Below are 27,354 nucleotides of genomic sequence, written 5' to 3'. Positions count from 1 at the left end.
CTACAAACCATTTTGACACTTGAAACATAGACATATGTACAGTATGTATGTATGTAGGCTATGTATATGTGAAAGATACATGTATTCCAATACCAAAAAGACTACTGCTGTGTGTGTGTGTGTGTGTGTGTGTATTATATATACCAATGCCAAAAAGACTACTGCTGTTTTCATAGTATGTTTATCAATAAATAGATTAATATATTTTTTTAAATCTCATTTGCATGTCAACAGAAGGTAAGGTTTGCACTCACGTGTGAAGAGATGTGAGTTCATTGTAAAACTCGGATGTTTTCTTACTTTCTCACTTTCCCATAGGGTTACATTTTCTTCCAATGTTCCAAAATTTATTTTTATCATTTTAATTCATTTTATTTCACGTCATTTCATTAGTATGGCAACAGATGGCAGCATAATACAGTGAAGTGTGAGCTGTCGGTAAATCTCACTCGCAGCTCAAATCATGTTTTTAATCATTTGCTACTACTAATAACCCCAGTAGGTGGAGTCCAGGGAAAAATTCATGTTCTGCATTCAGACAACTTCATTTCTTTGTTTGCAACAGTTTATCTCCAAAGTCTATTTTTGTGACGCCTGTACATAAGCAAAAATATATAGGCCAAAAATAAAAGTAGCAAACCAATTACACAATCGACTTCTCAATTCAGATAGTTTGGCATGAAGCAGAGGCTGTAACAGTAAATGTGTCATGCAGAGTGAGTGAATGACTCGTGTTCATCAGCGGAATACTTACCGCTCCTCGCCGGACTCGAGTTACGCGCTGCGTTTTTAGAAGCGTCAAGTGTTTCGACAGCCGTCAGAGCAGCAGCAGCAGCAGCAGCGCTGTGATTCACATGCACTGAGCGAGATCGACATTTAAACGTGTACTTCTGGACTTTTTGTCTATTGATTATTCACATTTACCTCAAGACGGTTATAAGGAGTACTGCCTGCCTGGAGCCGAAGGGATATTCAACATGCTGGGGAGGAAAAATAAACCAGAGACAGTTCAGCCTGAACCTACAGCGTACGAGTCGAAAACCCACGATCCGCTTCGGAGGCTTGGTGAGACCACAATAGGCTACATTAGGACAAAAAAAAAAAGGCTAATACGTCCTGATTGTTACTTTAAGTATGCATGCTTTCTTTAGTTTCACAGAAAGTAAACTTAATCTCAGCCACTAACTTGTTTTCAACTCTTGAAGCTCATGTTGTGAAAAGAGTCAAGTGAGCAGATTCACTCATTCAACACTAAATCAATAAAAGACCTTTACTCTTTGACAAATGCTCATTTTGCGTGACATATGAGTGTTGTGAGACATGACATCTAGTGTGAACTCATGACATTTTCTGTGTTCTATTATTCCTTTATTGTTTAGGCGTCATTTTTAACCTGCTTTTGATAAAGAAAACGCTAATGCACATTATTTATTGCATTTGTACCTGTCACGAATTTAAGGGGGTCTGAATACTTTCCGTACCCACTGTATTATTTTTTCGTGATCAGCATAACCCTCAAGTAACCACTTCCACACTCATAACCACTGACTGTTCTCGCACAATTATGATTTTCCCACTCATGTTTACCTCTCATCTCCACCCTTCAGCAGCATGACTGACTCCAGCTGAGATCACCACCACCTACACCTATGGCCCTTGCTTATGCTGTCCGCATAAAAACCATTCTACATGTTTTTCTTGTAATATCGACATTTATTTTGCAATCATGTGATATCTTATTATGCAGCAAGCTGATGTCTGAAACTAACATATTATGTTGATATCAGCCTAGCTCTCAAACCAAACCAAAATAACTGTGCTAGTTTACGCTTCATGCTTTTGAAAGAAACCGCACGTAAGAGATAAAAATATTTGAAAATATGTAAAACGGATGTCATTACATGACTGATATATCATGTAATCCAGGAATGCCTTTATTGTAGTACAGCAATTACGCAAGGAATAATATGCAGAATTCTTCATGAACAATGGCTGATTTCCAAGAAAAGTAACTAAGGCGTATTTATGTCATTTATGTCACTGTTATTGCAGTGCTTTTATTGACCTCGGCAGATGTTTACCACACCTCTGCCTGTTTTAGCTGGGTTTCTTCTGCATTTGATCATGAATGAGTTGAATGTTGTCGCTATATTGAGTACAAGATTCTCTGAGGATTCGTCTGCATTCCCTGGCTTTTTCCCATAACTACAGCACCGTGACTGCTGATACATGAGAAAGAGTTTAGCTTAAACTGTTGCAAGTGGGTGATAACCCTGCTTTAGTTTAATAAACTCTATTTAATGTTGTGCTCATCTGTATGATTTTCCATAGCAACCTATGCAGAATTAATTATTTTTATCAAGTCTTGTTCCATGGTTCCATTTATTCTAAATATAGATGCACCTCAGGTGAACTATAGGTAACTCTAGTAGTCTAAATGTTGCGTGCAGTAAAGTAAAGTCATCTCTTCACCAACAATTACATTTAAGGGACCATATAATGCATGTTTTAAAATCTTATTTTTTCAAGTTTACACTACTGTTCAAAAATGTTTTGCTCATGTTTTTGAAAGAAGTCTTATATTTTCACCAAGGCTACATATATTTGACCAAAATACAGTAAAAATAGTTATACTGTGAAATATAATTACAATTTAAAGTAGCTGTTTTAATATGTTTTAAAATGTTATTCATTCCTGTGATGGTAAAGCTGAATTTTCAGCATCATTACTCCAGTCTTCAGTGTCACATGATCCTTCAGAAATCATTCTAATATGCTGATTGCTGCTCCAGAAACATTTCTTGTTATTTATCAATGCTTAAAACAGTTGTGCTTCTTAATATTCTTGTGGAAACAGTGATAGATTTTTCTTTGATGAATATATAGTTCGGCATTCTTTGATGAATATAAAGTTGCTGAGTAAAAGTATTAATTTCTAAAAAATAAAAAACATCTTGCTGACCCCGAACTTTAGAGCAGTAGTTAATTTAGGTTTCTTTAACTGAAAACAACCCGAAGTGGTAATTTTCATTTTGCATGACCAGTTTCCTCCCTCTCACTTACCCGTAAAATAAATGTCCTTTTTTTACTACTGTATCATTATGATTTCTAAGTAAGTGACCTCTATTATGACATGGCTAACCTGTTTGCATATGAAATAAGTGACTACACTTATGTGTTGCAAGCTGCTGTTACATTTAGTTTGCGCTGCACTAGATGTTTAATACTGAAGTTTATAACAGCCATATTTGTGACATTTTCACAGAACAAAACGTGCCAAGTTCTTCAGTCAGAAACGTTCAGAGGCTCTTTATTTCTGATAGGAGATTTATGTTTGTGACCTCATAGCCATGAACCGTTTTTCAGCTTGGTTCCAGTAATTTCAGGTTCCCTTAAAAGAGCACTCAGAAATGTTTTGCTTATGTTGCTAAGTGAGTGAAATTCTTAGTACATAAAGTCTTATTTTGTCTCAGTTTTAATTTTTCATCTAATATTTATATTTTATTTGAGATTAATTGAATTAACAACGACAATTTTTAATAGTTTTCATTAACAGTAACAACAATAACAAAAATACTGTTTTTCTTTTTACCTCAAATCATATGTTTCTCAAACTCTTCTTCATTATGCATGGTTTAGTTTAGTTTAGTTTAGTTTAGTTTAGTTTGTGGTGGCATTTCATTGCCATGTTTCCAGTAGCTTTGTCTCTGTACTCTGGCAAAATAGCAAAAACTCTCTCTCTCCCTCCTTCCATCCATCAGCATTTCCCCCTGACCTCTGTGTGTCTTTCACTTATACACACACACTTGTCAGAGACACTTTATCGTGGTCTTTACATTCTGGTTGCTGTGGTGAGGGTCTCTTTGCTGCAAACACTCTTGGCTGTTCAGCAGGAACAGTTGAGGGAGTTTGCATTGCCTCTCACTCTTTTGTTGATTGCAACTTTTTATATATATATATATTATTTACTTCTAGGCCAATTACTGTCACTGCACTTTTTCTCTGTAATGTATTTTACTCTGCAGTAACACGAAAAGTATTTAAAAAGCAAGCAAGCAATGTTTTATGACATTTCAGAGGGCTGATGAAGAGAAGAGGGTTTGAAGTAGTGTTGACTAGGGCAAATCTCCATGCTGTGAAAGAATGCAGAGCAGCTATTTCACTGTGAGCATGACCTCTGTCTTTCTTCAGGTCTTTTTGAGTCCAATTAAAGCTCTGGCAGAGAATCGGGATGAATTCACTAAACGGTTACACCACATTTGCACAGTATTTCGGTGCAAAAACTTCTTATTCATTGTCTGCAATATAGTTAAATCAGGTGCTAAATGCACTAAAATAGCGCTGCACTTTATTTAAATTAAATCATGGCTTAACATGGCTTATCGATTGTGGCTTATTCATACAACTTAATGCTATTTGCCTGGCATAATTAATGCTGAATATTTATGATTTGAATAAACAAATATTTAAATTAAAAAGACATGAACACTACCGTTCAAAAGTTTGGGGTCAGTAAGGTTTTTATTTGAAAATAAATTAATACTTTTATTCAGTAAGGACACATCAAATAGATTAAAAGTAACAGTAAAGACATTTATAATTGCTGTTCTTTTGAATTTCATGTCCATCAAAGGAATACTGAAAAAAAAACACAAACACATTAAACAGCACAACTGTTTTCAACATTGATAATAATTTGAAATGTTTCTTGAGCAGCTAATCAGAATGATTTCTGAAGGATCATGTGACATTTAAGACTTTACATCACTCAAATGCACTCAAACTGCATTTAAAATTATTTTGAATAGTCATTATAAATTGTTTTACTGTATTTTTAATCAAATAAATTCAGCCTTAGTGAGCAAAAGAGACTTAAAACATACTGTTATTACAAATATATACCAAGCCTTTGAATGTTAGCATATATTTGTGTGCATTCTATTGTTCATGGCGGTAATAATCCATCTTGTTCTAGCTAATCAAAAGAGCTTTTCTCAACCACTTTACACTATACTGAGTTAGCAGGCTAAGCTGTTATCTTGCTAACTTCAGATTTTACCTTGATTTGCATGAATTGGCACTAACACATACGGCACTAAATTGCCGCTAAAATCAACGGCACAGTTCATTCTTACTGAATTCCTCCCTCATCCTGTTTTTTTTTCTCTTTTTTTTTTCAGCTCAGCCTATTGTAACACTGCACCGCTCTGCACAGCCAGGCTTAACTTAGCTTTGAAAAGTCTATAAAGAGCTCAAAGTGTGCAATTTTGCAATCTTTGTTCTTAGTGAATAGTCTTTTTCCAAGCTTGCACAAGCCTGTGAAGGAGAGCAAGTCACTTTAATCTGGAAAACAAACATATGTTGATTATTAAGAAAGAAAACATGACAAAAAACAATCTAGAAATAATTTCCCCATTACTGTCATCTGATATCCTGTAATACGTGCAGTCATTGCTGCTGACGCTGGCCCTCAATTATTAGTGTCTTACATCACCGTGGCATGACGTCATCCCTCATGTTTGTGACTGTAGCTTCTGACCTCCCAGTGCTCTCACGTCTCGAGTATGTGTGAGTGTGCACATATATATTTATTTTGGAAGATGTTTGAGCAATGGGTTGATTTTGGTCCATGTTTTGGATGAAATATCAAAACGGTGTGTGACTCCGGGAAGTGTTAGTCTCTGGCACATATAACCTTGTGAATATGAGAACAACCTGACGGCACATATGAGTGAATTTTAGTATGTGTAACTTTTAGAGACTTGACACTTCAGAATCAGATTTACAGCATGCGGCAGGTGTGTTGGGCAGAATGGGACACATTTAGATTATTAGTGTCTTACATCACCGTGGCATGACGTCATCCCTCATGTTTGTGACTGTAGCTTCTGACCTCCCAGTGCTCTCACGTCTCGAGTATGTGTGAGTGTGCACATATATATTTATTTTGGAAGATGTTTGAGCAATGGGTTGATTTTGGTCCATGTTTTGGATGAAATATCAAAACGGTGTGTGACTCCGGGAAGTGTTAGTCTCTGGCACATATAACCTTGTGAATATGAGAACAACCTGACGGCACATTATGAGTGAATTTTAGTATGTGTAACTTTTAGAGACTTGACACTTCAGAATCAGATTTACAGCATGCAGCAGGTGTGTTGGGCAGAATGGGACACATTTAGAAAGAACAGGAGGCGCTCTTATTTTAAAATTATGTGTGTGTGTGTGTGTGTGTGTCTCATAGGTGTGTTGGACGATGGAGATGTGCGCCTGATGCTTCAGGGGTCAAAGATGATGAAGGTTCGATCTCAGCGTTGGCGGAAGGACAGGAGCCTGAAGCTTCTGGAGGACTGTGTGACAGTGTGGTGTGAGTCCAGCAAAACCTCCCGCAAAGGCAAAAGACAGCAGACCTGTGAGTATATTTTTTGTGACTGAACTACATCCAAAAACAAATCCAAATTCAGCTTTCAGCACAATATTTGTGAGTTCAGAAATTATGTGGCATGATGAGCAAGAATCAGTTCAGCAAGCGCTCTCAGCTTAGCTCCTGAGGCCTTTCTAGCAAGATATTTTGTTTCTACATTTTGAGTTTACCACCCCACAGCTCTACAATGGATTATTTTCTGTTTCATATGAATCACACACAAACACAGTTTTGTATAGTTGGTATAAAATTAGGTAAAGAGAGCATTCATCACAAGACTTTGTCTAATTAATTAGTTTTTTGTGCTGACATTGGCTATTTTCGTGCTGACAGGGTGGTATATATTGTATAATGTTTTAAAAAATTCAGATTCCCCCCGCTAATCTAGTCCGCTTTTCCCATTTCACTACTGTTAGTTTGGATTTGGGAAGAAGAAACTAATCCTAGAACATCAACCAGAAGCACTGACACAATTGTTTTTAACTTTGATAATAATAAGAAATGTTTCTTGAGCAGCAAATCAGCATATTAGAATGATTTCTGAATGATCATGTGACACTGAAGACTGGAGTAGGCCTAATGATGTAGTTTTGCCACCACAGGAATAAATTACATTTTAAAATATAGCCTATTAAAATTTTATATTTTAATAATATTTCACAATTTTACTGTATGTTTGATCAGCATTGGTGAGCATAAGAGACATCTTTAAAAAACATTAAAAAATCTTACAGACCCCAAACTTTTGAACATTAGTGTATTTGTTTTTTTCTTACTAAACAGAGAGAGTTAGATTATTTAGAAATGACTTTATGTTGACATGGGTGCCAGTGATGCCATTACCACTTCTTACTTCACTTTCTCTGACCTCATTCTTGGCTTTAAGTCAAAGCAAGACGTTATTAATATTTTGTCTGCTATCTCTATTTTTAAATGCCTTTTGTTAACCTCATCCCAAAGGACCCAGCAGGTATTAAATCTTATGATGTTCAATTTTTAGTAAATGAATGCCACTGAATTTAACAGGACAGATGGATTTGGCTTACTGTGTTGAACTGAAGCAGTGACCCAATTGATCACAGGTGAAACAAGGGAAAGATTTTCTTTTGATGTTATAGAAACATCTGAATCCTGCACTAGTTATGATGAAGAAAGCTTACGCAATGATGAGTCATTACAGGTGCCATCACAATATATTATGTATGAGCCTCGCTCTTTTTTGTGAGACTGCATTTTAACCATTTTAGTTTATGTTATCATTAGAGCTGTTATTTGATTGAAATTATGAATTAATTACATGATATTCTGGTTATTTAAATTAATCACATCGATATTCAAGATAATTCAAAGACATCACATTCTTTTGGTAGACAGGTAAATCATTGGATATACATTATAAAATTGCAGTAGAGGTCAGTATATGGTTTGTTTTATTTAGATTGAAATATTATAATTTTTATTATTTAGAATGACTAAATTATGCCAGAATTGTGCTTTTTTTTTTGGTTGAATAGAACGGTACAATGGGGATCCAGTATCATGCTTTTTTCCATAGTAAACCACTCACCTTTGACCATTTGTGATATATTGCTTGGCAGGTTTTTGTTGAGGGACGGGACTTTCCAATCAATGCAACAGCAAACAGAAAACCCATAAAGTTTTGTTTGCATATGTCTGAACTCATTAATACACGCATGGTTGTGTGTTTGTGTCTCTATATAGGCCTACTAGCTCAGACCCTCAGTTTCTCTCCAGTTTAATTTCCTTCTTTTGTTTGGCTTGTTTCACAAGATCAAACAAAGCCAGGAAATTAAACTAGAAATATATCCATTTATAAACTGTGATTATTAAAGGGTTAGTTCACCCAAAAATGAAAATTAGACTGTTTTACTTACCCTCGAAGCATCCTAGGTGTATATGACTTTCTTCTTTCAGACGAATCCAGTCGGAGTTATATTAAAAATTGTCCTGGCTATTCCAAGCTCTATCATTGCAGTCAGCGGGTGTTGCAGTTGAACAGTCCACAAGTCGTCAAATAAAGCACGCGCATTCATAATAAAACGTGTTTCACACGGCTCCGGGGGTGAATAAAGGCCTCCTGTAGTGAATGCATGCGTCAAAATATCCATATTTCAAATGTAATAAACACTTTAATATTTAACATTAATAATTTGTGCTGTCTCACACATGCACAATCACATGTTAGTAATCTTTTGTTATATCATTATGTAATAATTAGTGTTTTAATTTTAATTGGAACACATTTGTTCTTTGTTTCTTTTGACTCCCTGCAAAATGTTGTTTTTGTAATGTATACATAGATGTATCTTGATACACCCTAGACCAGTGTTTCCCAACCTTTTTTTAGTCGCGGCACCCTTTGGAAATTTTAACAAAATTGTGGCACCCTACAAAATTAATTTTGTCACAATATTTGAAATTCTAACTTCGATGTGATAATTTGAAAAGTATAGATATTCGGTACAACAGGGAAGAACTGCAGAATATAATGTCATACAGATATTTTTAATATTATTAAAAATTGTCCATCAATGGTGGCAATCAGTAGGCTAATTTCTAATGAAGAGACCAATTTATATGACACACGCATAGAGCGGGATAATACGCAGAGCGTCACACCACGTCAAAGTGAAACCTGAGCGGTGAACTAATTTTCGGCAGCCGAAATTTCGGTGCATCTCTAATTATTGGCAACATCAGAAATGGATATTATATAATATATGCTGTTTTGAACATTCTTTCCATCCCCTCATACTCACCTAATATTCCCTCAGGCACGTGCAGTGTTGCCGACTCACACTCCTGGTCAGACGCGTCAATCAGCTCAGGCTCCAGGGCGATGGCAGGCTCAGTCGCTTCTTCTCGTGCTGGCCCTTCAGTCACGGTCGGCCCTGGCAGATGGGTCTATGGGATAATGGTAATTCACCCCAGTCCAGAGCAGCAATTTCAGAGTTTCGTCATCAAATGGAGTGTTGACAGCGAGACGACAAAAGCCTTCGAAATAATACAATAAATTGTGGGCTCATTTGAGCCACAGCAGCTAATTTCGCAGCATATTCCATTATGTGGTCTGGTATTCTGTCACGTAATGTCCAAGGAAGATGAATATAAAGCAATACAAAGTTTTATAAATAACTCAGATGATCAGCCACATGCGAGACAGTTGTGTATACACAAACAATACCAGACAAATCAAGAGTGAGACAGAGCAACATAAATACAAGGCATATTAGGGAACTAATCAATAACACCTGTGATGATTAAATGAATTTCCATGACATCTAAAGAGTGACAGGAAAACTGAAGAAAGGAAGCCAGGAAACTAGAGAAAACAAACTAAAAGTCAATGATGATGAAACTAAAAGAACATAATTGTGACAATTGTCACTCGAACTGAGATTTGCATTGTTTTTGTGTAAGTAAAACTAAATAAAATAATTATTTTTCAAACTACTGTTTATATTTCCCAGCATTGTACAGTACATGATACACACTACCACTACCATCTTGAGCAGCAAATCAGCAAATTAAAATGGTTTCTGAAGGATCATGTGACACTGAAGACTGAAGAGTATTGAATGCTGCAAATTCAGCTTTGCATCACAGGAATAAATTACAATTTAAAAGGTCTTGGGCATTTACATTCTGCTCTTATTGTTGGCTTGTGTTCATAACACTCTTGATCAAGAAACATTTTGAGCTTTCTGTAGCTGTTGTGACAGCCTTTAACAGCACAAAATTTCCCAGAGCCTCCACGATTCACCATTACCGCTAACTTATGACAATTACTAAACGGAAGTTCAAGCATCCTACAGGAAGTCACTCGCCGCTATGGTGCCCTCCATGGAGAAGCGAAGAAAAAGGTCTATAAGAGACTTAAGTTGGCTTGAAAAAGCCAACTTACTGAAACACCTGTGATGATTAAATGAATTTCCATGACATCTAAAGAGTGACAGGAAAACTGAAGAAAGGAAGCCAGGAAACTAGAGAAAACAAACTAAAAGTCAATGATGATGAAACTAAAAGAACATAATTGTGACAATTGTCACTCGAACTGAGATTTGCATTGTTTTTGTGTAAGTAAAACTAAATAAAATAATTATTTTTCAAACTACTGTTTATATTTCCCAGCATTGTACAGTACATGATACACAATACCACTACCATCTTGAGCAGCAAATCAGCAAATTAAAATGGTTTCTGAAGGATCATGTGACACTGAAGACTGAAGAGTATTGAATGCTGCAAATTCAGCTTTGCATCACAGGAATAAATTACATTTTAAAATATATTTAAATAGAAAACAGTTCTTTCAAATTGTTATAATACAACACAGTATTACTGTTTATACAGTATTTGTAGGTGAGTATAAGAGACTTAAGTTGGCTTGAAAAAGCCAACTTACTGAAATCCTATTTAAACTTCTTCTTCTTCTTCTTTTTCTTCTTCTGAGACCAACTTTTAAAATGTATCTCCTCCGCATGCAAGCAACATGCTAGTAAACTTGCTAATCATGCTAACAAAATGTTAACAACATGCTAGTAGCATGCTAGTATGCTAGAAACATGCCAGCAACTTGATAAACATGCTAACTAAAATGCTAGCAACTTGTTAAACATGTTAGAAACATGGTAGCATCATGCCAGTAACATGCCAATCATGCTAGTAGCATGCCATGCTAATCATGCTAGAATCATGTTAGCAACATGCTAGTAAACTTGCTAATCATGTTAACAAAATGTTAACAACATGCTAGTAACATGCTAGTCATGCTAGAAACATGCTAGCAACTTACTAAAAATGCTAACAAAATGCTAGCATTTTGTTAAACATGTTAGAAACATGCTAGCAACTTTGTTAAACATGTAAGAAACATGCTAGCATCATGCTAGTAACATGCTAATCATGCTAGAATAATGCTAGTAAAATGCTAATCATGCTAACAACATGCTATTAACGTGTTAATCATGTTAACAACATGCTAATAACTTGCTAATCATGATAGAAACATGCTAGCAAATTGTTAAACATGCTAGAAACATGCTAACATCATAGTAGTAACATGCTAATCATGTTAACAACATGCTAGTAACTTGCTAATCATGCTAACAACATGCTAGTAACATGTTAATCATGTATGAAACATGTTAGTAATTTGCTAATCATGCTAACAAAATGATAACACCATGCTAGTAACATGATAATAATGCTAACAACATGTTAATCATGTTAGAAACATGCTAGTAACTTGTTAATTATACTTACAAAATGTTAACACCATGCTAGTAACATGTTAATCATGGTAGAATCATGCTAGCAACATGTTAGTAAAGTGTTAATAATGTTAACAACATGCTAGTAACATGCTAATCATGCTAACAAAATGCTAACAACATGCTAATCATGTTAGAAACATGCTAGTAACTTGCTAATCATGCTAACAAAATGTTAACACCATGCTAGTAACATGCAAATCATGCTAACAAACATGTTAGTATCTTGCTAATTATGCTAACAACACGCTAGTAACATGTTAATCATGCTAGAAACATGCTAGTAACTTGCTAATCATGCTAGCAACATGTTAACCATGTTAGAAACATGCTAATAATGCTAGCAACATGGTAGTAACATGCTAATTGTGCTAGTAACAGGCTAGTAACATGCAAATCATGCTAAAAACATGTTAGCAAAATGCTAGTCATGCTAGAAACAGCCTAGCAACCACCCCAGGTACCCTAGCAATATGTTTTATACCTATCTGTTTTTCTGATAGACTGTATTGCCTTGAAAACATTCAAACATTAATCTTTAAAACTATTTTAATTTTCAAACTACTTCAAACTGCAAACTTTCAGACTGCAAGCTTTTAAAACTTTTTTTCAAACTTTCTAGCTAGGCTTTTTCAAGCCAACTTAAAGTTTGTCTACAAACTTTTCAATCTAGTTTCAAAAATATTGACAATCTTATCAACCCCAAACTAATGAATGGTAGAGTAGCATGAAACTCACTTGAAAATGCTCATTAACCAATCACTTTTGTTTGTACCGCTCAACTCAGAGAGCAGCAGATGAGACAGCCTCTTTCTCTGTTTCTGTCTTGTGCTGTGTCACACTGGCTTCAGGAATGCATGCTCAGCTGCTCCTGTCCTATCCCAGCACGCTCCTCACAACTCACGGACTGCCACACACTTGAAGGAATAGTCCAAATAATGACTGTGTGTGTTTGCATTATGTGAATAAGTGTTTGTGCATGTAACGTTACATCATACACCACTTCATCCCTTTGTTATTTTGGCTATTTATTAAGGTAGATAAAGATAGAAGACACATGGTTATGGCATCAGTGTCAGATAGCCTGCACTAAATGATGCCGGTCTGCGTAGGAGATGAGTTTACGCAGGTGTCATTGTGCTGGTAGGCAGGAGCTCCTCATTGGGCGGCAAATGCAGGGCTGGATCTCTTGAGAGTTCAAGCTCCTGTGCATCTATGCAGCAGGCATTAATGAGGAATGCCAGTTGCGTATTAAATGCCCATTCACTGCACATGTCTCAGCACACGCGCGCTGTTAAAATTAACACCCTTCTTCTCCATATACACAAGAATTATGAATGCATATTTGTCAGTGTTTGGAAGTGGGCAGAGAGTATTTGCCATTTAAAAGAGCATGTGTTTGTCTTGCCTTGTGTCTCTGCATGTCTCTTTGTTTATTTGCAGCATAGGAGTTTCCACAGGTCAAAGAAAGAAAGAAAGAAAGCTTTATTGCCAAGTATGTTTGCACATACAAGGAATTTTTTCTGGTGACAGAAGCTTTCAGTACACAGAGACAACAACAACAACACACAGATAATAGAAATAAAAATATGTGAATAAAATACACATAAATATATGCACTGGTCATGTTTTACGAGAGCCAAATGAATCCTCACACACATGTCCATCGTCACACATTGCGAAGACACCTTTGACCTCCTCCTTACATGGACAATAATGACTTTAAATAGTTTTATTTTTTTCCTCTAAGCGTCCTTACTTGTTTATCATTCATTTACGTGTTTATCATCAGACTTTAGCATTTAGTTTGGTTCATTTTCATTTTGTTTAAATTATTATGTTTAGTTTAGTCTTCAGCTAAGACTTGCTTTTAGTTTGTTTAATAAATTATTTGTTTAGATACATTTTTTTAGTTTTGTGTTATTTCAGTTAGTCTAATTTAGTTGTTTTGAAGACTTCTTTTTTAAAATGATGTAGCTAATAAGCTTTTAGTTTGTTTAATTTTAGTTTTGTTTAAATATATCTTGTTTTCTGTTAATTCAGGTAGCTTATCTTAGTTTAGTTTAGTTCCTTTGAAGTGTTATTTGGAATGATACAGCAAAAATATGCTTTTAGTTTGTTTATTTTTGGTTTTATTTAATTTTGTTTATTTGAATATATTTACGAATATATTTTAGTTTAATTTAGTGTTTTTGACGTTTTCTTTCAGCTAAGACTTGCTTTTGTAGCTAATACAAGCTTTTAGTTTGTTTAATTTTAGTTTTGTTTAAATATATCTTGTTTTCTGTTAATTCAGGTAGCTTATCTTAGTTTAGTTTGGTTCCTTTGAAGTGTTATTTGGAATGATACAGCAAAAAGATGCTTTTAGTTTGTTTATTTTTGGTTTTATTTAATTTTGTTTATTTGAATATATTTACGAATATATTTTAGTTTGAGTTTTTTGACGTTTTCTTTCAGCTAAGACTTGCTTTTGGTTTGTTTAGTTTTAGTTTTTTATATGTGTTAGTTTTGTGTTAATTCAGTCAGTGTAGTTTAATTTAGATCTTTTGATGTCTTTGAATAACAGAACTAAGATGTGCTTTTAGTTCTTTTTTTTAATTTCGTTCAATTTTTGTTTTGTGTACACAAAAATTTAATTTCAGTTTTTAGTTTGTTTCATTTTCTTGTAATGTTTTCTTTTTTGTGTGTCTTAGTTTTGTATATTTTAATTCAGGTTGTTCAGTGTTCCAGAGGTTGCCAAATGCTGGACATGTGTACCCATGTGTCATGATGACTAAATCATAAGATGACATATATAATGGAGACACTTTAATATTAGGATTTGTTTAAAGCTTCATGTTGTAGTTTTTTTTGTTTGAGCGGCCAAACTGGTGTTTGAAACTTGATTCATTTCTTTTTTTGCAGTTCTTTTTGGTGTCACTAGTGACACATAGATTACACGATTCATTTCTTTTTTTGCAGTTCTTTTTGGTGTCACTAGTGGCACATAGATTACACAATTCACCTTTAAGTAATAGATTATGTAATCTATGTAAATTATTAGTAGTAGTAATGGTCCAATCACCTGTTTGTGTGTGTGGTTTCTTTCTGTCAGTCTCTGTGACAGAGGTGGAGTGTGTGCGGGAGGGCTGTCAGTCAGAGTGTCTGCGCCGAATGGCAGGTCTGGTTCCAGAGACCCACTGCTTCACTGTGGTCTTCCGCGGAGGAAGGAAAAGCCTGGATCTGTGCTGCTCCACACAGGACGAAGCGGAGCGCTGGGTTCGAGGCCTCCGCACGCTCAAAGACCGCGTCTCCAACATGAGCCAGAAAGAAAAGCTGGACCAATATCCTTAAAGCCATACCTGCAGAGAGAAAGCACTAGTAACAGTCTTTCCTAACTGCAAGTCGACACATGTCTGCTGCGCATTTACAGCATTTAATGCACATTTAATTAAAATATGTAAACGGAAGGCTTAAGTTTTGCCTTCCTTGGCCACCATATGCCAATAAATGCACATGTAAATACACTCTCCATCACTGCACAGCATTACTCAGTGAGAGAGCTGACTAAATATAGAGCAGATCTAGAACAGATATCTGAACGCCACTCCACCGCACATGTGAACCACAGAACGTATCATGCTACCTGTCCTTGTTCAAAAATAACTTTGTCCTGTTTCTCTTTCCTTCAGTGTGGTTTTCACTCTATTGTCTTTTCTTTTTTAACCTGTAACCCATTTGTTATCCTCATATTTCTAACATTTTTGTTTTGGGTGCTTTGTTTATTTTCGACTACATGCAGCTTCTAATTTTAATTGAATGTTAAAGTGTGTTAGTTTTTATTTGTTAAAATAGTTTCTTTTTTCAGCTTAATATGCAGAATATGCAGTTGATTTCCCGGAATCAGACATTGCTATTGCTAGCCCATCGCAATGGCAGAGTGGGAAGTGTTTGGGAAACACTCTTGGGTTTCTTAATTATTATTATTTTTATTTTTTATAAAGTTGGCTGGAACTGTAATAAGACCCTTTGATCAGGTACTAGAACTAAAATTTTGAGACCAAATGCTAGAAGAGTTCATCTACAGTGTATATGCAAAAAAAAATTGTATTAAAAAAATATTTATAATAATTATTATATTTTAATATATTTTATATATTGTATAATATATTCATACATTTGTATATATTTTATTAATATATTCAATTTAATATGTTATATTTTTAATTATAATTATGCTCTTTTTATTTAATTACATACTTGAATAACACACTAACCTGACGTTACATGAAAAGCTTGGCCCAACCCTGGTCTCATACTTTGTTGAGTTCCTTTGGACTGCGGTTTGGTAGCAGAGAGATTTATTTTTTCATACTGTATGGCTGGCAGCATGTTGTGTATGCATATTATTGGTTTGTCTAATTTTCCCTAACTGTGCACACTTGGATTCGAGGCTATCTGAGACGTGCGGATCAGAACCAGGATGGGAAGATGAGCTACGATGAGGTGAAACATCTGCTACAGCTGATCAACATTGACCTGAACGAACAGTATGCACGCACCCTCTTTAAGGTTTGTGTGAGAGATCAATGTGCATGTGGCAACAGCTGTTGTAAAAACTAAAAGCGTTTCATTTAAATGAAGCCTCAAGCAATCTCTTTCTCTTTTATTCCTCCTCTTGTGTGTAGAAGTGTGATCGCTCGTGTGACGGGCGGCTGGATCACGTGGAGATTGAGGAGTTCTGTCGTGAGCTGATGCGCAGGCCGGAGCTGGATGCAGTGTTCAGGCATTATTCCGGTAACGGATGTGTGCTCACCACCGTGGAGCTGCGGGATTTTCTCAGTGACCAAGGCGAAGATGCATCACTGGCCCACGCGAAGACTCTCATCCACACTTATGAGCTCAACAACTGGGGTACACCGCACCATACATTATTTGTTATTGAATGTTTATGGACACTGGGATTTTATGTATACGTATACATGGATTTATAAATATATACATATACTGCTGTTTAACTTTAATATTAATCTTTTTCTTCAATTCTTCAGAGTACTGTATACAGCCAGGAGAGTAGACACTTCGCTGTTCAACAACATGCACAATATTTATATTCTTACTTGCATAAACAAGACACAGAGAAACTCATGCTACATACACATACCCTCAGGTCCTCTTATTTTTCTTGAACATTATTTTCATTTCTCATGCAGTGCTGAATCAGATATATATTCTTATGTATATGCAGTCTTTTAAAACCTAATTAATTATGATATGCATCTAAATAATTCTTCCACAGAGGACAGTAAGATTTTTTGCAATGTTTTGATAGAAGTCTCTCACCTGTGCTCACCAAGGCTGCATTTATTCAATCAAAAAATACAGTAAAAACAGTTATATTGTGAAATATTATTACAATTTAAAACAACTATTGTCTATTTTAATCTATTTTAAAATGTAATTTATTCTTGTGATGATAAAGCTGATTTTTCAGCAGCCATTAGTTCAGTATTCAGTGTAACATGATCCTTCCTGTCTTTACTGTCACTTTTGATGTTTTAATGTAACCTTGCAAAATAAAATTATTAATTTCTTTTTAAAAAAATAATAAAACATGAAAGTCTTTTAAATCTATAATTTTCACTGCTGGAAATATTTTTTATAAATTTTAATAAATCCTAATTTTATTGGCCATGAAATCTTTTATGGAATGAAACTATCAGCAGTGCAAGTACAAATCTGATCCGCCATAATAAAAAAAATAAAATAATAATAATAATAATTTTTTAACCTTGTACTATAATTTGAGAAACGACCAACAACTGTTAGAGTTGCAACAAACGGAGCTATTTGTCAGAGCTGTTGTCTAGCAGTCGACCCATGGCGCTCATGTGGGCAGTGTCAGTTCAGATCTAGCTCACATTTCCCTTGCTGTTCTCCCATAATTTCCTGTCTGCACTCTACTGTTTATACTCTCAGTAAAAATGGCACAAAGGCCAACTCAAAACTGGTTTCAGTTTGTCATTGTGTGAGCCAATGATGTCAAATATCCTACCTGTTGAAAACTGGAGTGCAGGTCCAACAATAAACTGAAAAACCACACCCGTCCACTTCCACAAACTAGTGTGAGTGCATAGCTCAGTAGTGTGTCACTGGTTATTGTGTCATATAACTGACAAACCTTGGTTATTCCTTTCTGCTCTTAATAGAGCTGAGAGTAATACGTTAGTAATACAGAATAGGAAAAAGTCTGTGTTAAACATTTCCTTGACCAGCTCTACTGAAGCTTGTGGTTAACAGTGTTAAGTTTCGACTGATATATTTTCTTTATGACCCTCAGCCCGGAAGAATCTTTTCATGACCCAGAACGGTTTCACCATGTACATGTTTTCGCAAGACAACGATGTGCTTAACCCGGATCACGCTCACGTGTATCAGGACATGAGCAGACCGCTGGCGCACTACTACATCTCTTCTTCTCATAATACATACCTCACCAAAGACCAGGTGACCAGCGCCAGCAGCACTGAGCCTTATATCAGGTACAACACCCACCCAACTGCATCTTATAATCTGCCTCCAGAACCACAGAGCTAGTGCAAGTAGACCAAAACACACTTATACTTTGTTCTGTAAAATCCCAATGATTACTTGTGTCTGCATTCCAGCCTTCACTAAGCTTAGCTTATTTAGTAACCATTATTTGTGTTCTGCAACACTATTGCACTGGGAGAAAGAATTATGCCCAAGGTCACAGTACACTTTTAATTAAAACTTTCATTAGATTAGTTTTAACTTTAATTGAAACATACTCTACCATTTAAAATTTTGGAGTCAGATTTTAAATTGTTTTTGTAAAGAAGTCTCTTCAGGGCTGCATTTATTTGATCAAACACAGTAAAAACAGTAATATTGTGAAATATTATTACAATTTAAAATAAACTTTTCTACTTAAATATATGTTTAAAGTGTTATTTATTCCTGTGGTAGCCATTACTCCAGTGTTCAGTGTCTCGTGATCCTTCAGAAATCATTCTAATATGCTGATTTCGTGCTCAAGAAACATTTCTTATTATTATTCAATGTTGAAAAAAAACTTACCAACCCCAAACCTTTGAATTGAATGGTAATGTAACTGTTTGCATGATATCCCACAATGCGATTTTTTGCCAGTGTAACATCCAAAATATTAATTGCCTAAATAAATTACCCGCATTAGGTTAAATTTATTTTAATTTTAATCATGCATTCTCTCAGAAGATTTTAGCATGGTGATGGATATGACAATGTTAATGTATTTGGTCTTGGCGGAATAGATCTGCTACGCTGCTGCTGCTGCTGAATTGCTGCTGCTGTTGGTTATTGCTGTAGTTGTAGATTATTGCTGCTGCTGCAAGCAAGTACAGAAACTTGCTACTGCCAATGCATATGGCGATACGGTGCCGTGAGTATTTAAGACGTACTGCTGCTGCACAAATAGCATATAAAATAACCCCGTAGCAGATCTATACAGGTGGAGTTGGAGAAGGTGGAGGGTTTCAGAGAAACTCTGAAAGCGTGCTGCTGCTGCAGGAATCTCTAGTGAATGCTAACCAGCCATATAAATGCAAGGCAGTAAGCTCGTTGGCTGCATATGCAGCATGAACCAATCAGCTTGTGCCAAGTCGTTTAACTCTCTGAATATCATCAGTTACGTTAACAACCCATCAGCCTGCGCCATCTAGAGTTTCATGACTAAACTATATATTTATTTTTTGTAAACCAACAATTAAGGTAATTTATAGGGTTATTTTGAGTAGAAAAACATTCTTATCATCTGCAGAATTTTGTGGAATGGGTTTATTTAGCAAAACAGAGCTAAGAGTAGCCTGATATGTTTGTTGAGTGCACACACAATGGATCAGGAATACAGTATGTAGAACTTTATGTATGGCAGATAATTCAATTCTGCAGAAATCTGCAAGGCTCATATTCCATCCAGGCCTTACCTCATGAAATATTTGATCAACAGCGGCAGCTATACAAGACATAGCCACTGTGTTATGAGATACAACACACAATGCTAATTCACATACACATACTTTGTTTGTGGTTAAACTCATGGGTTTTGTGTGTGTTTAGAGCTCTGCATCAGGGGTGTCGCTGTGTTGAGCTGGACTGCTGGGATGGTGATAAAGGAGAGCCTATGATCTACCATGGGCACACGCTCACCTCCAAAGTGCTCTTTAAAGAAGTAATTGAAACCATCGCTCAGTACGCCTTCAAGGTGCAGACGCACGAACCAAATCGTATAATGCCACAAATCGTATAATGCCACAATATGAGTTAGCATGTTTGATAATTGACGCTTAAATAATCAATTCTCTTGAACAACCATGTCTCTCTCTCCATAGACATCTCCGTATCCTCTGATCTTGTCCCTGGAGAATCATTGCTCAGTGGAGCAGCAGGCGGTCATGGCTCAGCACCTGCGCTCCTTTCTGGGAAAGAAGCTCCTGAGAAAGCCACTCAATGACCTGCCCCTCAAAGAGCTGCCTTCACCTGAGGTCACACACACTTCCAGTTTTGCTCTTCCTTGACTTAATAATTCATCAGATTTCCAGAAGTTAAGAGATTTTTAGGCATAACTGGAATAAAAAAAGAAAAAGAACCATACTTATTTTCAGTATGCTAATTGGACGCCACTCACTAAATTAAACTAAACTACTGTTTCAAGCATTTGGTGTTGCATATTGCATAGTTTCACATGTTACTACTGTATATTATATAAGCAGTATGTATTATGTAATGTACTACGTACATTATGTAATGAATTTCTATGTTAATCGTAATATAGTGGTAAGATATAATAATTACTGTAACTATTTATCACTTCATGTTTTACATTACTATAGAGTGCTGTTACTCACACTTACATTTACATTCAAATTACACTCAAAATGTACACTGCTGTTCAAAAGTTTGAGGTCGTTGTCTTGTGCTCAATAAGTGCATTTATTTGATGAAAAATACAGTAAAAACAGTAATATTGTGAAATATTATTACAATTTAAAATAACTGTTTTCTATTTTAATATATTTTAAAATGTAATTTACTCCTGTGATGGTAAAGCTGAATTTTTACATGATCCTTCAGAAATCATTCCAATCTGCTGATGCTCATTAAATATTTGTTATTATATATATACAGTATATATATATATATGTATATATAGTGTTTTTTTCAATGTTGATTCTTTGGTGAATGTTGATTCAGTGTTGATTCTTTGGTGAATAGAAAGTTCAAAAGAACAGCATTTATTTGAAATAGATTTTTTTTTAAGTCTTTACTGTCACTTTTCATAAATGTACAGTAATGCATATTTACTGAATAAAAGTATTGTTTTCTTTCAAAAAGAAAACCCTTTTAAAAGGTAGTGTATATAATTTGGCAGACGCTGTCCGAAGTTACCTCCATATATTCTGTGCAAATCAAACCCAAGATCTTGGTGTTGCTAACCCTTCCTTTCTTGCTCTTGGAAACTTCCTGTTTACTTTCTTAGGATTATCAGCAAAAACATCTGACCCTTGCTGTCTACAAAAAAGGGAAATGTGCAATCATGTAGTACTAGGAATGAATTTAAGTCAACAGTCATGTACTGTAGTGTACACTTTTATACCGCCTCAAGCACACTTGCTTCCATTTTCATATTTATGATGACTTCCTCTCTTTCACTCTCTGCATTTTCTGTCATGACACCATTTTTCCATCTTATTTAAGGCCTGGTCCAGCCTCTGAAATAAACAATTGTTTACAATGTTTTAAAGCTACCATTTTCCAAGTCAGAACAAAGTGTTCCTGGTATTGGTGAACATTTCTATTTCTCACATGTGCCTTGTTTACTGTAGGAGTTGATGGGGCGGATCCTGCTGAAGGGGAAGAAGTTAGGTGGTCTGCTGGGGAAGACTGACAGCTGGACTAGCTTCTCATATAGCTCAGATGAAGAGTCTGCGGCTGGAGGGGGTGGGAACAAAAAGGAATCCAAAAAGGATCCTGGGAGGGTGAGTCCAGATATTAATTGCTTTTTGGGCCAAGGTATGAAATCCTGTTCTCAATTTAGTAAATTATTGGAAGATTGTGTGGTTTGATTGTCTGTGTATGAGTATGATTACAGCTCAGCTAAATGCATTAGCTACAGTACAGTATATACTGTATGATATGTGTGTGTTTATGATACATACAATGCCTAAATGTTCACTAAAAATATCTGCTTGTGTGTGTACATTAACTTTTACGCTTATAAATTCCATCCCCAGTCTATGAGCACTAAACTGAGCCCAGAGCTGTCAGATCTGGTGGTGTATTGTCAGAGTGTGCATTTCAGTGGTTTCGAGACAGCTGGTCAAAGACCTCCTAGCATGATGTCCTCTTTCTCTGAGAATGAGGCACTCAAACTCATCAAAGACTCAGGTGAGATGAACAGGACAAACCTTGAGCTGCATTTTCACTCAAGTCTCGTCATATTCTTTATCATATACTGGCCTGATCCACAGAGCCACTGCAAATATGATAGATAGATAGATAGATAGATAGATAGATAGATTTTTTAGCAAGCTGTTTAACTTTATATTAATACTGTGATGTCTGTGATAATAGATGTGGCACGTGACTTCCCAGCAATGCACTATTGTATGTCTATATTTCACATATTACTGTGAACTGTATTGTTTTTCATGTTTGCTGCTTTTATCTGGACCGGCTTGTTGCTCTGGGGCCCCGCCAGATGGTTCATAATAAATGAGCAGATCATCAGATCACTTCCAAAGCAAAGACACTGCTCTTCCAGCAAACACTGACAGCCAGCGGAATGACAAATTTACATCAAACTCATGTCATTTCATAATTAGGTCGTGTCACCACTTTTCAGAGCTTAACATTTACCACACAAACAATAATAACTGTGACAACCAAAAAAAAAAACAGTCAAAGATCAGTCACGCTATCTGTTCTAGAAAAAACTAGTCACATTGATACATACCAAATGATATAATGTATTTAGTAAATCAAAGCAATATTTATACTATTGTTATTATTAAGTCTCTAATGGTCACCATGACTGTATTATTTGATGAAAAATACAGTAAAAACAGTAATATGGTGAAATATTATTACAATTTACAACAACTGTTGTGTATTTTAATCTATTTTAAAATGTTATTTATTCCTGTGATGCAAAGCTAAATTTTCATTATTCCGGTTTTCAGTGTCACAAGATCTTTCAGAAATCATTATAATATGATCATTTGGAATGCATTTATTTATTTATTTTTTGTGGAAAACTTGATACATTTTTTTCAGGATTCTTTGATGAATAGAAAGTTCAAAAGAACAGCATTTATTTGAAGCCAATGAGAATTTTAATTAGGTAGCAAATAATATATAAACAACCATTTGTATATACTGTAAATAAAAGTAATAATGTAGCATTTTGTTGTGCTGATCTACTTTGAAAACTGCTGTAGAAATTTAGTTTAAAAATATATTTATAAATATGTATTTCTTCTTGCATGAGTATCTGTGTCTGTTCATTTGTTTTATGTGCATATTTTTGTCCCCTGTAGGGAAGTTGTTTGTTCGACACAACAGTTGGCAGCTGAGCAGGGTTTACCCATCAGGCCAGAGGTTACAGTCCTCCAACTACGACCCCCAGGACATGTGGAACGGAGGCTGCCAGATGGGTGAGCAACTGAACATTGCTGCATGTCTGCAAGTACAGCAGCCAATGCTTGAACGCTTCTTTCTCTCTGTTCTCCAGTGGCTCTGAACTTCCAGACACCAGGAGAGCAGATGGACCTGAATCAGGGTCGCTTTCTGCCCAATGGGCGCTGCGGATATGTGCTTAAACCTGACTTCCTGTGTCACCCAAAGTCCAACTTTGACCCTGAGAACACAGGTGGAGGACCAGGACATATACCCACACAACTTACCATACGGGTTAGTAACGGCTCCTCTTCTCTTACAGCTGACAGGAAATATTGCTCAGGATCCCATGTGCTCTGTAAATATTGTGATAAATCTCTCTCTTTTTTTTTTTACTGTACTTCTGGGCCATTTTGTTTCTCCCACAGGTGATCTCAGCCCAGCAACTTCCTAAAATAAACACAGACAATCCCAACTCCATTGTGGACCCGCAAGTCTGGGTGGAGATCCATGGAGTTTCCATCGATAAGGCTCGTGCAAAAACCCAGCGCATTGACAACAATGGTGAGGCCACTGATATTTTCAGTTATCCAAAGGTATTACCGGTATGTTGTGTTGTATGATTGGTTAATCTATATCAATCCATTAAAATTGTGTGTGTGATAGAAACTTTAGTGATGTTTTAATGGTTTGTATATTGATTACAGTGTTTAATCTGTTTTTATTTTGTTGTTTTGAGCAATTATTTTGTGTGTGGCGACCATTCTAGCAGTAAAATGAGAGGTGTTCCTGTCAGGATTGAATATTGAGTATGTGTGTGTGTGTGTGTGTGTGTGTTTGTCTCCCCCTGCAGGTTTCAACCCCCGCTGGGATTGTACTGTGAGCTTTCAGCTGCAGGTGCCTGAACTGGCCTTGGTGCGTTTCATGGTGGAAGATCACGACTACAAATCCAAAAATGATTTCATTGGCCAGTTCACACTCCCATTCACCAGCCTACGAACAGGTGTGTGTGCATGTGTGTGTGTGTGTGTGTGTGTGTGTGCGCGCGTGTGTGTGTCTGTGTCCGTTGGAGTGACATGTTTGTGCCTTTTTTGCCCCTAGTAGGTACATATTAGTACCTTAAGGGTACACTCTTAAAAATGCTGGGTTAAATATAACCCAGCGCTGGGTTAAAAAGGGACAAACCCAGCTATTGGGTTGTTTTGACCCAGCGGTTGGGTTGTTTTGAACCCAAAAGCTGGGTCAAAACAACCCAACCGCTGGGTCAAAACAACCCAATAGCTGGGTTTGTCCCTTTTTAACCCAGCGCTGGGTTATATTTAACCCAGCATTTTTAGAGTGTACATATTACTACTCTGGGGTACTGATGTGTACCTATTGGGGGTGGAGGGGGTGCAAGTGTGTCCTTTTGGGGGTGCTGCTCCGGGGATGGGCTGTTGTGCCCCAAAAGGTACCATTTTAAACCCTTTTTTTCTGTGTGTAAATATTGTAGAAACGTAATTGTCTGTAAAGTTGCTTTGCAACGATTTGTATCGTGAAAAGCGCTATACAAATAAACTTGAATTGAATTGAAGTGTGTGTGTGTGTGTGTGTGTGTGTGCGCGCGCACTGGTTTGGGTGGTTTATGAGGACACAAATTTGTATAATGACATTGGTATAACATTACAATGTGAAGATGGTTTATGAGGACACTGCCTGTGTCCCCGTAATTCAAAAGGTTTAAAAAGCATACTAAATGGTTTCTAAAAATGCACAAAGATTTGTGTGAGGGATAGGTTTAGCTATAAGGTTGGGGTAGGGCGACAGAAAATACAGTTTGTACAGTATCAAAAAAATTGCGCCTATGGAGAGTCCCCGCAAACCACCAGTACCAACATGTGTGTGTGTGTTCAGTTCACACCGTATGATGTTTTTATAAAACATATACTATATTTAAACATAAACATGATTTGTGGTGGAAGTACTGTATGTATTTTAAATTTTACAACACTAACTGCCGTTAGAAAATTTGGGGTCAGTAAGATTTTTATGTAAAGAAATTAGGATGCATTAAATTGATCAAAATCAATAACTGTAAATACATTTATAATGTTACAAAAGATTTCTATTTCAAATAATGCTGTTTTTTTTCTTTTTATTCATTAAAGAATCAAGAAAAACTGTGTCACAGTGTTTTCAACATTGATAATAATAAGAAATGTTACTTGAGCAGCAATTCAGCATATCAGAATGATTTCTGAAGGATCATGTGACACTGAAGGCTGGAGTAATGATGCTGAAAATTCAGCTTTGCATCACAGGAATAAAGTACATTTTAAAATATATTAAAGCAGAAAACAATTCTTTTAAATTGTAATAATATTCACAATATTACTCAAATAATTGCAACCTTGATGAGCATAAGAGACTTCTTTCAAAAACATAACAAAATTTACCAACCCCAAGCTTTTCAATGGTAGTGTAAATAATATAAATTCATGTTTTTAAATAAACTATTACATAAAGTTGTCAGAACACAATGCTTGAAATATCTACTGTAACAAAGAATTATTTATCAAGGACATAAAAAGGACATACTGAAGAGTCAGATCAACCTTTGCCTTCAAAACAGCTTCAGTAGTTTTTGGAATGTTGTTATCCAAGTACCCAACTGTGTGGAGAGGGATTTTGCACCATTCCTGAGGAAGAATAGTTTCCAGTTCACTGAGACATCAATGAGATGGAAATCTGCTTCTCAGTCAGGGGCCTAGAGCACGTAATGGTTAAAAAATGCCTAGATCTGAAGTTCAAGAAGGACATGAATAGCATTTGAATTAATCCTGATTTTCATAAAACTTTGACTTAAGTTTTATGGGAAAACACTGAGACAAAGAAAAACTAAATATAAACGAAATTTTAATTGTTCTGACATCTTTAAAAGAATAATAATAATCGGTGGCGTATGTGGTACCTATTACGTTGAACACTTGTTTTAACTAGATTTTTCACATATATTTATTCAAGTGTTTGTGTTGTCCTCCAGGTTATCGTCATGTTCACCTGCTAAAAGCTGACGGCTCTAGTCTGTCTCCTGCCACCCTCTTCATCCATGTCAAGGTGGTACGGCGAGGAGTTCCTATTAAAACCGTTTCTGAGCGGATAGGCAAGGCCTGAGGCTTCTGTCATGATTCCTGGAAATGTTTATTTGTGGAAGTACCTTACTGAAGGAAAGGCCCCTGAGCCGGGCTCTTGAGGTGCTGGGACTCTTCAGAATGAGACCACATATAAAAGCATTGGACATACAAGCACAAACACTGTGCACAACAATCTGCAGAAAGTCAGTGTAGTTTTGTCATTCAAAGTGCATTTTGCTTTTTTATTGTTCTTTTGTGGTGTTGTCTGCAGAGCAGAACGTCTTAACGTGTTATAGCCGTGTTATGGTTGAAGCTTAAGATGTTATGAAGTCAGTATTGTTAGAAGTTACAAGTCAGTGTTGTTTATAGAGTCCGTTTCCATTGAGACCGATTTCTATTGAGTCTCTGTGAGCATTGAAATCAGGAAATGTTACACATTTTATGAAAATTTTATATTTTAATTGAACTTAAACTAGTCTTTACATGCTGGACAAGAATTATATGTACATGTAGACAGAAATTAACTGTCTTTCATTTTTTTATAGTTTGAATCTTGTCGTTTTGTTGGTGGTTGTGATATGCTGAACACTGATAGCAAGGTAAAGAAAGTGTAGAAAAATAATTTTGAAGGAATACTTAAAGCATAGCAAGAGTCATGACTATTTTTTGCAGTATTTTTTAATTGATTCAAACACCAACAGCGTTTTAGCAGTATATAAGTAATAAGAAATCAGTAATTATCAGTAGTTAAGCAATCTGAGTAATAAGATACTTCTGAAAAATAATAATATATATTAATATAATTAATGTAATAAAAATAATAAATATTACATATTTGTAAACAGCTACCACTAATGATGAATAC

The 27,354-nt window shown here is 35.9% G+C and overlaps 1 protein-coding gene across 1 annotated transcript; it reads left to right on the top strand.

Annotated features, from left to right (window-relative positions):
- Positions 1 to 568: 568 nt before the first annotated feature.
- On the top strand, positions 569 to 27,229 carry plcd3a (phospholipase C, delta 3a). The gene is made up of 15 exons (XM_016527607.1): positions 569 to 1,065; positions 6,245 to 6,412; positions 14,813 to 15,041; positions 16,140 to 16,269; positions 16,386 to 16,611; positions 18,038 to 18,239; positions 19,819 to 19,963; positions 20,091 to 20,243; positions 21,585 to 21,737; positions 21,993 to 22,146; positions 23,298 to 23,414; positions 23,492 to 23,670; positions 23,805 to 23,940; positions 24,230 to 24,379; positions 26,399 to 27,229. The coding sequence occupies exons 1-15, from the start codon at positions 978 to 980 to the stop codon at positions 26,527 to 26,529; spliced, it is 2,361 nt and encodes a 786-aa protein (XP_016383093.1). The 5' UTR covers positions 569 to 977; the 3' UTR covers positions 26,530 to 27,229.
- The last annotated feature ends 125 nt before the right edge of the window (positions 27,230 to 27,354 follow it).

Source organism: Sinocyclocheilus rhinocerous, unplaced genomic scaffold (assembly GCF_001515625.1).
Source record: "Sinocyclocheilus rhinocerous isolate Xijiao unplaced genomic scaffold, SAMN03320098_v1.1 scaffold273, whole genome shotgun sequence".
Classification (NCBI taxonomy): Eukaryota; Metazoa; Chordata; class Actinopteri; order Cypriniformes; family Cyprinidae; genus Sinocyclocheilus; species Sinocyclocheilus rhinocerous.
This window is presented reverse-complemented; position numbering and strand designations above follow the sequence as displayed.